The 15370-nt window shown below is 43.2% G+C and overlaps 1 protein-coding gene across 1 annotated transcript in view; it reads left to right on the top strand.

Moving 5' to 3' along the window:
- Positions 1-2438: 2438 nt before the first annotated feature.
- The window catches only part of LOC139227020 (eosinophil peroxidase-like), a 28614-nt gene continuing 15682 nt past the window's right edge, over positions 2439-15370 (top strand). Inside the window, exons 1-5 of the mRNA XM_070858110.1 lie at positions 2439-2583; positions 3414-3546; positions 5083-5212; positions 7772-7978; positions 8890-9247. Coding sequence (XP_070714211.1) covers positions 2454-2583; positions 3414-3546; positions 5083-5212; positions 7772-7978; positions 8890-9247 — 958 coding nt within the window. The 5' untranslated portion in view covers positions 2439-2453. The remainder of the gene's footprint in view (positions 2584-3413; positions 3547-5082; positions 5213-7771; positions 7979-8889; positions 9248-15370) is intronic.

The raw sequence follows: 15370 nt of genomic DNA on the forward strand, positions 1-15370 counted from the left end.
TAGGAGGGGGCCAAGGAAAGATCCTTGGGGGAACCAGAGGAAATGATGCTGGAGTGTGATGCGATGCCATTGTAGGTGATTCTCTGATTACAATTGGATAGATAAGATTGGAACCAGGTGAGTGCAGTCCCACCTAGCTGGACAATGGTGGAAAGGCATTGGAGAAGGATGGAGTGGTCAACCGTGCCAAAAGCTGCAGATAAGTCAAGAAGGACGAGAAGGGATGGTTTCCTTTTGTCACAGTCACAAAGGATATTATTTGCGACTTTGATGAGAGCTGTTTCGGTACTGTGGCAGGGCAGAAACCTGATTGAAGGGATTCAAACATGGAGTTGTGGGAAAGATGGGCACGGATTTGGGAAGCGACAACACAATCAAGGACTTCATTGGAAGACCTGGCAAGGTGCATTGTTAAGGTCCTTCACTTTATATTGATCTAGTAAAAAATTAAAGTAGCACTGTCACAGAGTTGGCTAGATTGGAGAGAATATTCTCCTTCGAGTCTTTCCCTGCATTGTGTGGTTCTAAACTATCCAGACCAGGAAGGTCCCAGGATGGATCACTGATATTGCAGATGGGGGAAATGCAATAGGCCCCTGTGGCCCAGATTTAGGGAGGATATAAATCAGCCAATATTCCCACTTCTGATTACTCCTCAGTGATCCCTGTCTGATAGGTAGAATGTGAGGATTCTGGGTCAGTACTAATCCGAAGAGATGCCTGCCACTGTTGAATAGTCTGCTCACACTCACTGTCTAGACTCGCACAGAAGAAAGTTCTCTTGTGAGCTACCAGATAATGGGCACAGAATTATGCCCCAGCATTACGGTGGAGGGGTGTGGAGAAGACTGGGTGAATAAAGTAGGGTGGTTTGGGTGATTTTGCAGCATTAAAAGGTGATGCATCATGCGAGGAGGTCAGCATGCCGGATTTACACCATTCCTGAATTTCCAGCAATGCAGCACGATAAATCAGACACACTGACCTCCTCACCAGATTCTCAATCCGTGTTCACGTTAGGTGAGCTTCCGCAGCACGAGTGGAGTCTTGCAAAACTCACCCAGTTACTGCTAAATCCACTCTGACTGCTCCCTGTGATATCAGTGCTCTTTAAATATTTATGGCTGCATTTAATGACACTACTATTCCTGATAGAATTGAGATGATTGGGTAATTTCCCTGTCAATCATGCCTGGAGACCGCACTGCTGTAAGTGACTGGGATTGATTTTACAAACATCATTTGTATTATGTAACTATCCTCCACTCACTGCATCCTGCTGGAGAAATAACCCTGCTTTTATCGGGAGACTTTGCTGTAGTTTCCGTCTTGAGATCTGTTTGCTGTGGTTGGTAGAGACTCGATTTAAAAAGACTGTTTGCTCTTTACAGTGTAAATGGAAAATCGCGGGGAAATCCCAGAAACCTATTTACTTATCTGTGCCTCGTGCTGTGGAGGTACTCATCAGCAGGAGCACGAATATGCCATATGGCTCCTTGAGATTGCTCCGACATTCAATAAGATTATGGCTGACCTGCTACATTCACTCCACTTTCCTGTCTATCCCCAAACCTCTTGATTCCCTTAGTGCCCAGAAATCTATTGATCTCAGTCTTGAATATATTAAATGACTGAGCATCCACAACTCTCTCCCTCTCTCTCTCACGCCCCCAGCCCCCCTCTCTCTTTCTCTCACACACCCGACCTCTCTCTCTCTCTCTCACGCCCCTGACCACTCTCAGACCTCCAGGCCCTCTCCGATCTATCCCCCCAGATCCTGGTCCAAACCTCCAGGTGCCCCCTATCCTGGCCCCGACCTCCCACCCGATCCTGCCTGGGCATTCAGTGCTGGGTTGAATGCCACAATAACGCTAACCAGCCGGCAACACCAACTCCGAATGGACACGGGTTGATAGCGCATCGCAGTCACCACGCTCGTTTCGGGCCGACTCCAATTTATAATGTTTTTTGCCTTCCTAATTGCTTGCTGTATCTGCATGTTAACTTTCTATGATTTGTGTACAAGGACACCCAGATACCTCTTAATAACATATTTTCTAGTTTCTCACCTTCTAAAAAATATTCTGCTTTTCCATTCTTATTGCCAAATTGGATAATTTCACATTTCCCCACATTGTACTCCATCTGCCACCTTCTTGCCCAGTCACTTAACCCTTTGCAGCCTCTTTGTATGCACCTCGCTGCTTACTTTCCCACCTAGCTTTGTATCGTCAACAAACTTGGATATTTTACACTCGGTTCCCTCATCGAAGGTCATTGATCAGTATGTGGGGCCTGTATCACTGAGCTGTTTATTGTAACATCGTGTCAGTGTATCTTCAGTTTATTTTCATGAACTGAATTCCTGACTGATATCTCCATTTAATCTGAGCCTATCCTTTTCCAGCCAAAAAGAGCGACTGAGCGAAAGATCCTACACTCCAACTGACCTAATGCGCTTCTTCAAGTACCCTATGGCAGAGACCAGGATTGCAGTGCGATCCGCAGAGTTCATGGAAACTGCACTGAGCCTCATCCAACACAATGTTCACCGAGTCCACAAACGCTCACTGAATGCATCAGGTCAGTTTAGAAACAGATGAGGGAAACCTACAGGAAAAACTTCGTCGGCCCAGTCTCCCTAACACATTACCACCGAGCTCTTTCTCGGATGGGTTGGTCCTGGATATTGCTGTGAATTTGCAGATGTGCAACAAACTGAGCCATGTGAAGATAAGTTCCATTCACAAAAGCAGTGTCTGCACGGGTTGGTGCAGACAGGGGTCAGGATGGGGGTGAGACAGGATAGGATAGTGCTGGTGATTGAACTCAGTATAACTGAGAGTTTCCTGTACTGCCCGACCTCAGGCAAATTACCCAACATTTTACTGATCTCTTCAGTTCAAGACTTGCCTTCATGTTTCAGACACCTAACCTGACGCTCTGCAGTCAGTCTGCTGTCACATTCAACTTCTTTCAGCAACAGCAAGAGCAGAAAGAAGGTGGATATCCTGTGAGGGGCTTTACTATCAGACAAGATGGTGTGTGTCAGCTCCACCAGTTCTCCAATGTGAGAAGCTGTACAGACACATGACTTCCAATTAAGCAGTCTGTTTGAGAACAGGTAAAGTGTATCACATGAGTAATTGGGTGGAGCAAAGATCAAACCAGCCAGTGTCACACAACATACTGCAGTTCAAACACACAACATGGTGTTTGTGAGTGTCTGCACTGCTACAGTACCAAGACTTGGGGTTATTATCAGCACTGACAGACAATTGGAGAAGGAATTTACTAACCGTAGTTGTCGGTACTCTTGCTGTAACAGAAAGTGAGATTGTTGTTTAACTGGTGCAACTTGTGTGTGACTTTGTCAGTGATTAGAATCAATAATGAGTGTATATATCTTGCAGATTTGTTAACAGCAAGTGACCTGGCCACCATTGCACATGTCACAGGCTGTCTAGCCATACGTCAGCCCCCAGAATGTAAAAAGGACTGTTGGTCAAACCGATATAGGACCTTCACCTCCGAGTGCAACAACAGGTAGGAACTGACTGGGCTGGTGAGCTTTGTCTACTCCACTACTTCAGTGATTTAATGCTACACAACTATAACCATTCACTAAATGCTTCTATCTTCATTCTGATTAATATTTATTAATGGTAAAGTGGGCCGTGTCCACAGTAGTATTCGGTCAATTCTATTTGAAGAATCCAGTGAAGAAACTCCCTATGTGTGCTTCTGAATAAATAAAATAAGTGTTTATTGTTAACATCTTTTTATCATGTGATGATTGGAATATCGTCCAGGCATCCAGACACAAATGAAGGTTGGCCTGAGTCCTAAATAATGAACAAACAATGGGCTTGGATCCTTAATGATGGGCCCCAGTGTCTAAAGATCGACCAAGCACCCGAATGATGAAAGATTTGATTTAAAAAACTTGGCCTCCTTCTGATCTCAGCTGGAAGTTCGATATGCTGTCCATTGCTGAAGCTGCATTTACAAAGCCCAGCTTCCATTTTAACTCAAAAATTCTTAACTTTGTATAAAACCCATGTCTGAAAGATAGGAATACTACCCTCATATTTGGGGAAAATCTTCCAGCACCTCTCACACTCCTGAACAAAGGAAAATACCATTATCTGATTGATGTTCCTTCCCTCATTGCTAGGTTTGAACCTCTATCTGTCTCAAACCTTTTCAGCCTTTTTTGTAATATCAATACAATGGTCAGCATTCCTTTAACCTTTCCTCTTGATCTTTCTGCGCTCCAAATACATCATTCACGAATTCTTCCTCCTCCCTACATCCTCACTGTGTTTAAATCCCGACTCAGTCACTTACTCCAACATATTCTCTTTACAGCTTCAAAATTATGGAATCCTTTACTTTTCTCCTTTTTGTATAATCTACGGGCTTTTAAAATCCAAGTTTGGCATCAGTAGATGACTACTTCTTGACTTATTTCATCCTCTTTCCTATTCGATTCACCCTTGGTGAATACGGTCTTGTGGGCCTTGGTCCTTCACTTGGGATCCTCAATAATAAATAAAAATCCAGTTGACTGTTGAAGCTTTCTCAGTATTTGGGAATCTTAATCGCTCAGAACACCAATAAATTAGAAGTTTCATGCAAAGGCCAACAGATGCATTTGGTTGAGGCTCATATCTGTTACTGTCTAAAGTATCGGGTTTGGGTGCGGGTGGAAAAGGAACAGTTACAAATCTTGTTGAACACCCTGCCTGATTCTCCTTTCCATTGACATCAATGAAAAGCGAAATAAGGTGAGGTATATAATGGTGCCCAAAGTGAAAACTAGCCCCAGGGTGTTTACATCAGGGCTAATAATTATTTCCCAATTTTAATTAATGCCAGTTTGTTAATTAAGTTAAATGGAAGGGAAACCTCCTGCAGAAAACTCCCAGCTGCCATTTGTGAAGCTGAAATTCAAATGTTACTGTCAGTACTGCGCTTATGGAAATGCCACTTGTGTGAGTTTTATTCAGACTGAGTTATACTTTTGGGTCGGGTGCATTGGGGGAAAATGAATCAATGTTTTGTTTTCCTGATTTGCAGGAGGAAGCCTCGCCTGGGAGCGTCCAACACACCGTTCACCCGATTGCTCCCAGCTCGCTATGAGGATGGAATTTCAATTCCACTGGGCTGGACTCCAAACAAATTACATTTTGGATTCCGTCTGCCGCTGGTAACTGTTCACACATCAGACAGAAACAAATTTTGGTCTCCATACCTAAGGAAGGATATACTTGTCTTAGAAGCGGTGCAATGAAAGTTCACTCAATCGATTCCTGGGATCAGAGGGCTGTCCTATGAGGAGAGATTGAGTAGATTGGGCCTATACTCTCTGGGGTTTAGAAGAAAGAGAGATGTCTCATTGAAACATATAAGATTCTGAGAGGGCTTCTCAGGGTAGATGCTAAGAGGCTGTTTCCCCTGACTGGAGAGTCTAGACCAAGGGGGCATAGATTAAGGATAAGGGATCGGATATTTAGGACTGAGACGAGAAGAAATTTCTTCACACAGAGGGTTGTGAATCTTTGGAATTCTTTACCACAGAGGACTGTCGATGCTCAGTGTTTGAGTATATTGAAGGCTGAGATCGATAGATTTTTGAATACTAAGCGAATCAAGGGATATGGGGATCGGGCAAGAATGTGGTGCTTAGGTCAAAGATCAGCAATGATGCGATTGAATGACGGAGCAGGTGCCATATGACCTACTCCTGCTCCTATTTCTTACATTCTTAGAAACAAATCAGATTAACTGAGGTGAGAAAACCGGTTTCTGATTAGCTGTCAACTGTTCTGAATCCCACAATACTGAGGACTGGCAATGAGGTGCTTTAGTACAATGTCCTTTTACCTAGAGTTAAATCCAGCCCAGTCCAATAGGATGAAGCTCTCTGCTCTCTTTTCATCCTATAACATTCCTTTATGGGTTATCTTTGCACAGAGTTAACCTAGTTCCTAATGGGCCCAGGCACATAGCACAAAACTGCTCCTTAATGTGTTGGTAATTGGCTGCAAGTTGACAGCTTCTCTTGGAAAAGCTGCAATGTTGATTGGTGTATGAAATGACCCACAGGTGAACCAGGATAAAAAAACATCTTCATCTCATTTTGGGTATCTCTGGAGCGGCACTGTTCTTTGTGGTGTTATGATGTCTTCAGCTTTACTCAGTGTCCCTTATGTGCTAACATGTCACAGAGGCACAGATGTGAATGCAGCAAAGATGAATCAATGATGGATAAGCCTCATCTTGTTTTCATGTAATACCACTTTTTAAAAAGGGAGGGAGAGAGAAAGCGGGTAATTATAGACCGGTTAGCCTAACATCAGTAGTGGGGAAAATGTTGGAATCAATTATTAAGGATGAAATAGCAGCGCATTTGGAAAGCAGTGACAGGATCGGTCCAAGTCAGCATGGATTTATGAAGGGGAAATCATGCTTGACAAATCTTCTGGAATTTTTTGAGGATGTAACTAGCAGAGTGGACAAGGGAGAACCAGTGGATGTGGTGTACTTGGACTCTCAAAAGGCTTTTGACAAGATCCCACACAAGAGATTGGTGTGCAAAATCAAAGCACATGGTATTGGGGGTAAAATACTGACGTGGATACAGAACTGGTTGGCAGACAGGAAGCAGAGTCGGGATAAACAGGTCCTTTTCAGAATGGCAGGCAGTGACTAGTGGAGTGCTGCAGGGCTCAGTGCTGGGACCCCAGCTCTTTACAATATAGATCAATGATTTGGATGAAGAAATTGAGTGTAATATCTAAAGTTTGCAGATGACACGAAACTGGGTGGTGGTGTGAGCTGTGAGGGGGACACTAGGAGGCTGCAGGGTGACTTGAACAGGTTAGGTGAATGGGCAAATGCAAGGCAGATGCAGTATAATATGGATAAATGTGAGGTTATCCACTTTGGGGGCAAAAACGCGAAGACAATATTATCTGAATGGCGGCAGATTAGGAAAAGGGGAGGTGCAACGAGACCTGGGTGTCATGGTTCATCAGTCATGGAAAGTTGGCATACAGGTACAGCAGGCGGTGAAGAAGGCAAATGATATGTTGGCCTTCATAGCTAGAGGATTTGAGTATAGGAGCAGGAAAGTCTTACTGCAGTTGTACACGGCCTTGGTGAGGCCTCACCTGGAATATTGTGTTCAGTTTTGGTCTCCTAATCTGAGGAAGGACGTCTTGCTATTGAGGGAATGTAGTGAAGGTTCACCAGACTGATTCCCGGGATGGCAGGACTGACATATGAGGAGAGACTGGATCAACTGGGCCGTGATACATTGGAGTTTAGAAGGATGAGAGGGGATCTCATAGAAACATATAAGATTCTGATGGTACGGGACAGGTTAGATGCGGGTAAAATGTTCCCGATGTTGGGGAACTCCAGAACCAGGGGACACAATCTTAGGATAAGGGGTAGACCATTTAGGATTGAGATGAGGAGAAACTTCTTCACTCAGAGAGTTGTTAACCTGTGGAATTCCCTGCCGCAGAGATTTGTTGATGCCAGTTCATTGGATATATTCAAGAGGTAGTTAGATATGGCCCTTATGGCTAATGGAATCAAGGGGTATGGAGAAAAAGCAGGAAAGGGGTACTGAGGGAATGATCAGCCATGATCTTATTGCATGGTGGTGCAGGCTTGAAGGGCCGAATGGCCTACTCCTACACCTATTTTCTATGTTTCTATATTTCTATGTAATGAATGCTTTGCGCTTCTGCTCCAGGTCCGAAAGGTGTCTAACATAATCTTGAGAACACTCAATGAAAACGTGGACTTGGATACAGAAACAAGTCATTTATTTATGCAGTGGGGTCAGTGGATTGATCACGACATGACTTTGACCCCGGTATCTGGCAGCCTCCAAACTTTCAATGATGGCATCAACTGTGAAACTACTTGTGTTCAGAAAAGTCCTTGTTTCCCAATTAAGGTAAGACCTCCACTCTGTTTCATTCTGATGTAGTATTTGGGTTTTTGATGTTGTGCTCCAGATAGTACAAAACAAATCCTGAATCAACAATCTATCCATATGCTATTGTACATAAAGGTTCCATAAACAAAAAATGAATAAGCGACCAAATCATCTGTTTTTGGTGGTGTTCATTGAGGGATTGTGTTCCCCAGGATAGGTTAAAAATTCCTCATGTGGGTAAGGAAGGGGGAGCTAAGGTACAGAGACCTCTCAGGACAGCAAGAAAACTCTGTGTTTGTGGCTTAACTGTCGGTCACTTTAAGCACAGTCTGATAGGCTGCATGTAGGCCTAGTTTTCCTGAGTGCAACTAGTGCTGGCTACCTCAGGACAGACAAATTTTGTAGTGGGAGCCTGAAACAGGCATCAGATCCCTTATTTGCATATGCGGAGGGTCTAACGCCTGTTTCAGGTGTGGGCACCAGCCCAATGCACCAATCGGGAGAGCCTGCACAGACCATTCATTAGTTGCTGCCATTGGAAATGTACTGCGCAGCGAGTTTGATGAGACCATGCACCAAAAATATTAGAGGGATCTTTGCACTGCACACCACTTTTTTTTACCTTGATTAATAAGGCGGGCAGTGCACATCTTGGTTTTAATTAACTCGCTTCCTGCTCACCAAATTGGAGGCTTAGCACCTGAAAAACTGGACAGGTGTGGCCGAATTTTTCTCCCACGGACTCCTGACAGAGCTTCCTCCATTTACCATCACACTCAGTGTTCTACTCCTAAACCAGTTTACAGTCCAACCAGCGAAACCACCACTATTTTGTAGAGCCTTAATCTTCTTTATCTTCCTCCTGTTAGTGTTTGTAGAACCATTTGTGACTAACTATTTGTAATCGTGTTCTGGACCCCTACTGACAGATACCTCAACATGACACCAGGATCACAGACAGCAATAACATGTGCATGCCTTTCTTCCGATCGGCTCCTGCATGTGGCAGTGGTGAGCTAGGCTCATTGTTTGGAGAATTTAACACTCGTCAGCAGATCAACTCTGTCACCGCTTTCCTCGATATGAATGAAGTCTATGGCAGCACAGCGTGTCTGGCCAACAAACTCAGAAACCTCACCAACGAACTCGGCCTGTTGGCTGTCAATGAAGCATTCTCTGACAATGGATTAGAATATTTACCATTTAACACCATTTCAAGCAACCTTTGTGGAAGAATGGGGGAAAGCTGTGTCATCAGTCAAAATTCAACTCCATGTTTTATAGGTGGTGAGTAACAGCTGGATAAAGAAATCCTGTCACATGCCACCCCCAAACGGGTCATTCCTTTCACATACACAGCTGCACCCCGCTATTGTTTAAGACACATCCGAAGAACTGAGATTGAAAGGAGATATTTGCCTAGAAATTGGTTGACAGGCTTAAAACAGACGCCAAAGCATCCAATGAGGTGGGCTGAATGCACATCCCATGTCAGAAATGTGCCAGTGGCCATATTGGTAAAGGCAGGAAAAGAGGCGTGCCAATTTCTAGGCTATTGTCCCCTAGTTCCACAGTGGATCTACCGGTCTGTCACTATAACTCTGCTTTCAGCTGTTTAATGCTGTTTCTCAGGATCCCCTGTGGAATTTCAGGGCTATTGTGTAGCACTGCACTGTGATTTCTTCTTGGGATAATGCAGAATCGGAAACTTCAACCAATCAGATTGTACAGCCATGTAAGCAGGAACTAATCAGATTTTATAACAAAGTAAACTGATCCCTAGACCATCTCTCTAAAATAATTTCTTATAGGTGCAATCACAAAGATGAGGTTGGTCAAGCAAGAGTTTCCCTTTTGAAATTCATGCTGACTATTTGTTATTATGGTCCTGAAATTCCAGTCCAAGGCTTCCTTCGGACGAATGCCTCCAACCCGAAATTATTTTCCGAAAGTACCTGGTGGTCCCGGAGGTGCCTTGGATTGTGGTGGGAGGCCTTCTTTTCCCATGCATCAGAGCATGCCCCCATTCTAGAGGCTCACACATAGAAACTGGAGCAGAGAAGCTAGAGCTGGAGTCATGTGGGCCTGGACAACCAATCACAGTACAGTATTCTCATCGATTGCAATGGGAATTCCGTAACTCCAAGTTCCTATTGTTATCAAATAGAAAAAAAACACCCAAACATAACACAACAAACACAAAAAAATCTCACAATTCCAAAACCAATTGAAATTAGAGTTAATCAAATGTTTTTAAAAAAATATCTATATTTTTTGCATTTCTTTTTTATGTCTTTTAATAGGCTCCAAAATAAACGTACCTTAATGGACAGGGCTCCCACTCTAAAAATGTGTGTTTAAATTTTATTTTTATGTGCTTTAAAACTCTTACGCTGGTAAAAGTAGGTTATGCACATGCTTTTACCAGGCATAAAAGTTTTAAGGACATTCGCTGGGCAAGAAATGGGCAAGTAGCCCAATCTTCCCCGTGCAAATGTCCTTTTCCCGGGGATGTGGAAGACCTGTCAAGAGAAATCTTGACAGATCAGAAAAGCTGGTTTTCGGTGCATGTGCATTGTGCGCCGAAAACCGGCATTTGTGAGGCCTCGCCGGGTCCGTACAGATTCCGTACGGACCCGGCAAGGCCGGGATTTTATGGCCATTATTTTTGGTTTCTAGATGTTCGTCTATTTTCTCCTTTAGTAGGGATTCCATTATTTTTCCTACCACTGATGTTAAGCTGACTGATCTATAATTCCCTGGACATGTCCTATTCCCCCTTCTTAAAATATAGATATTATGTTAGCTACCCGTCAATCCTCTGGCATTACACCTTTTTCGAACAAATTATTAAATATGTGTAGTAATGCCTCTGCTATCTCTTCCCTAGATTCTTTTAAAATGCGTAGATGCAAACGATCTGGACCAGGGATTTTATCCTCTTTGAGTTTGATTAGTTTATTTAATAGATCCCCTATTTTTTTTTTAAATGTCCTTATCTCATTATCAATTTCACCATCCAATGACATGTCCAACGGTTCTATTTTCCTGGTAAGGGCTGAAGAAAAATAATTGTTCAATATTTCTGTCATCTCTATATTGTTACCTGTGGTATTATCCTGTCTATCCCATTATGGCCAAATTCCCATCCCAACCTTCGTTTTTTTATTGATGTGCCTGTAAAATATTTTATTATTTTGTTTTATGTTCCTTGATAATTTAATTTCATAGTTCCTCTGTGCCTTCCTAATTGTTTTTTGACTTCTCTCCTAATCTTTTTGTATTCTCTCTTATCATGCATGCCCCTGGCTGCCTATGTACTTACTGTATACTGGGGAAATTGATGGGATTGAAGGCCGATAAATCCCCAGGGCCTGATGGACTGCATCCCAGAGTACTTAAGGAGGTGGCCTTGGAAATAGCGGATGCATTGACAGTCATTTTCCAACATTCCATTGACTCTGGATCAGTTCCTATCGAGTGGAGGGTAGCCAATGTAACCCCACTTTTTAAAAAAGGAGGGAGAGAGAAAGCAGGGAATTATAGACCGGTCAGCCTGACCTCAGTAGTGGGTAAAATGATGGAATCAATTATTAAAGATGTCATAGCAGCGCATTTGGAAAATGGTGACATGATAGGTCCAAGTCAGCATGGATTTGTGAAAGGGAGATCATGCTTGACAAATCTTCTGGAATTTTTTGAGGATGTTTCCAATAAAGTGGACAAAGGAGTACCAGTTGATGTGGTATATTTGGACTTTCAGAAGGCTTTCGACAAGGTCCCACACAGGAGATTAATGTGCAAAGTTAAAGCACATGGGATTGGGGGTAGTGTGCTGACGTGGATTGAGAACTGGTTGTCAGACAGGAAGCAAAGAGTAGGAGTAAATGGGTACTTTTCGGAATGGCAGGCAGTGACTAGTGGGGTACCGCAGGGTTCTGTGCTGGGGCCCCAGCTGTTTACATTGTACATTAATGGTTTAGACGAGGGGATTAAATGTAGTATCTCCAAATTTGCGGATGACACTAAGTTGGGTGGCAGTGTGAGCTGCGAGGAGGATGCTATGAGGCTGCAGAGTGACTTGGATAGGTTAGGTGAGTGGGCAAATGCATGGCAGATGAAGTATAATGTGGATAAATGTGAGGTTATCCACTTTGGTGGTAAAAACAGAGAGACAGACTATTATCTGAATGGTGACAGATTAGGAAAAGGGAAGGTGCAACGAGATCTGGGTGTCATGGTACATCAGTCATTGAAGGTTGGCATGCAGGTACAGCAGGCGGTTAAGAAATCAAATGGCATGTTGGCCTTCATAGCGAGGGGATTTGAGTACAGGGGCAGGGAGGTGTTGCTACAGTTGTACAGGGCCTTGGTGAGGCCACACCTGGAGTATTGTGTACAGTTTTGGTCTCCTAACTTGAGGAAGGACATTCTTGCTATTGAGGGAGTGCAGCGAAGATTCACCAGACTGATTCCCGGGATGGTGGGACTGACCTATCAAGAAAGACTGGATCAACTGGGCTTGTATTCACTGGAGTTCAGAAGAGTGAGAGGGGACCTCATAGAAACGTTTAAAATTCTGACGGGTTTGGACAGGTTGGATGCAGGAAGAATGTTCCCAATGTTGGGGAAGTCCAGAACCAGGGGTCACAGTCTAAGGATAAGGGGTAAGCCATTTAGGACCGAGATAAGGAGAAACGTCTTCACCCAGAGAGTGGTGAACCTGTGGAATTCTCTACCACAGAAAGTAGTTGAGGCCAATTCACTAAAAATATTCAAAAGGGAGTTAGATGAAGTCCTTACTACTTGGGGGATCAAGGGGTATGGCGTGAAAGCAGGAAGGGGGTACTGAAGTTTCATGTTCAGCCATGAACTCATTGAATGGTGCTGCAGGCTAGAAGGGCTGAATGGCCTGCTCCTGCACCTATTTTCTATGTTTCTATGTTTCTATACCATTTTCCTTACCCTCAATTGTTCCTTTATGGCTTTATTCATCCATGGAGTCTCATTAGTGTTTAGTTTGTTCTTTCCTTTTAACAGAATAAATTGTTCCTGCACTCTGTTAAACACCATTTTAAATGGTGCAACGAGATCTGGGTGTCATGGTACATCAGTCATTGAAGGTTGGCATGCAGGTACAGCAGGCGGTTAAGAAATCAAATGGCATGTTGGCCTTCATAGCGAGGGGATTTGAGTACAGGGGCAGGGAGGTGTTGCTACAGTTGTACAGGGCCTTGGTGAGGCCACACCTGGAGTATTGTGTACAGTTTTGGTCTCCTAACTTGAGGAAGGACATTCTTGCTATTGAGGGAGTGCAGCGAAGATTCACCAGACTGATTCCCGGGATGGTGGGACTGACCTATCAAGAAAGACTGGATCAACTGGGCTTGTATTCACTGGAGTTCAGAAGAGTGAGAGGGGACCTCATAGAAACGTTTAAAATTCTGACGGGTTTGGACAGGTTGGATGCAGGAAGAATGTTCCCAATGTTGGGGAAGTCCAGAACCAGGGGTCACAGTCTAAGGATAAGGGGTAAGCCATTTAGGACCGAGATAAGGAGAAACGTCTTCACCCAGAGAGTGGTGAACCTGTGGAATTCTCTACCACAGAAAGTAGTTGAGGCCAATTCACTAAATATATTCAAAAGGGAGTTAGATGAAGTCCTTACTACTTGGGGGATCAAGGGGTATGGCGTGAAAGCAGGAAGGGGGTACTGAAGTTTCATGTTCAGCCATGAACTCATTGAATGGTGCTGCAGGCTAGAAGGGCTGAATGGCCTGCTCCTGCACCTATTTTCTATGTTTCTATGTTTCTATACCATTTTCCTTACCCTCAATTGTTCCTTTATGGCTTTATTCATCCATGGAGTCTCATTAGTGTTTAGTTTGTTCTTTCCTTTTAACAGAATAAATTGTTCCTGCACTCTGTTAAACACCATTTTAAATGTTTCCCATTGCTGTTCTACATCGTTTTTGCCAATATTTTTGCACATTTTATTTTCCCAAGTTCTATTCTCAGCTCTTCAAACCTTTCTCCAATATTACTCTGGTTTTCAGCATATTTATGTCCTCTTCAATTATCATCTGAAAGCATATTATATTATGGTCACTATTGCCTAAATGTTCCCCTACTTTTACGTCTCTTATCTGTCATGGACATGATGGACCAAATGGCCTCCTTCAGTGTCATAATTTTTCTATAATTCTATGATCTGCTCGGTTCATTCCACATTACTAGAGCCAATAGTGAATCCTCCCTTGTTGGGCTTTTTACATATTGGTTTAAAAAGGAGTCCTATACACATTGTAGGAACGGCATTCCTTTATCCCCTTTACCTACCTCTTCTGTCCAATTAATATCAGGGTAGTCGAAATCCTCTATGATTATTATTCTATGTCTTTTTACTAATTTCGCTAATTTTTCTGCATATTTCTTTCTTCACTCCCACTATTAAGTGGTCTGTAGACTATACCTATTAGTGTGATTGATCCTTTATTATCTTTTATCTCTAGCCATATGGATTCTATTTTGTCTTGCTGATAGCTGCATCATTTTGTTCTACTGTCATTATGTTATCCCTAATAACTACAGCTACTCCACCTCCTGTTTTTCCCTCTCTCTATTTTCTAAATATGTTATACCCAGCAATGCTTAATTCCCAGTCCTGCATTTTGTTTAGCCTTGTCTCAGTAATCCTTATTATATCTGGTTTCTCACAACACATGATTGCCTTCAGCTCCCCTGTTTTATTATGGACACTGTGGACATTGCGGTACACACAGTTTAACTCATTTTCAATAGGATTGCCTCTCACTTTATGTTCAACCATCTTTTACACTCCCATTTTATAACTCCATTTATTCCCTTACCATCAATATCCTCCCTTACTTTATTCTTTCCTATGCTCTCTTTTCTTGTTTTGTTTATATTTAGGCTGGTTACGTTTCTTATAAATCCCTCCCTCCATCTTACTAGTTTAAATCCTTGCCTATTTACCCTTTCCACTTGGTCAAGGGTCCCATCCTGATTCAGGTGGAGCCCGTCCTGTCCCAGAACTGTTGCCAGTGACTCATAAAAAGGAACCCCTCTTTCCCACACCAACCCTTTACCCATGTGTTAATTCTCCTGATCTGTGTGCTTCTTTGTCAATTTGCACATGGCTCGGACAATAATCCAGAGATTATTACCCTCGAGGTCCTGCTTTATAATTTAGAGCCTAACTCCTGATACTCTTTCAGTAGGGCCTCCTCCCTGTTCCTACCGATGTCATTTGTTCCAGCATGGACCACGACAACTGGATTCACCCCCTCCTTTTCCACGTGCCTCTCCAGCCACCATGAGATATCCCTTACCCTGGCAATACACCCTTTGGAATTCTCGTTCTTGGCTGCAGAGGATGTTATCTATCTC

This window comes from Pristiophorus japonicus, chromosome 16 (genome assembly GCF_044704955.1).
Source record: "Pristiophorus japonicus isolate sPriJap1 chromosome 16, sPriJap1.hap1, whole genome shotgun sequence".
Classification (NCBI taxonomy): Eukaryota; Metazoa; Chordata; class Chondrichthyes; family Pristiophoridae; genus Pristiophorus; species Pristiophorus japonicus.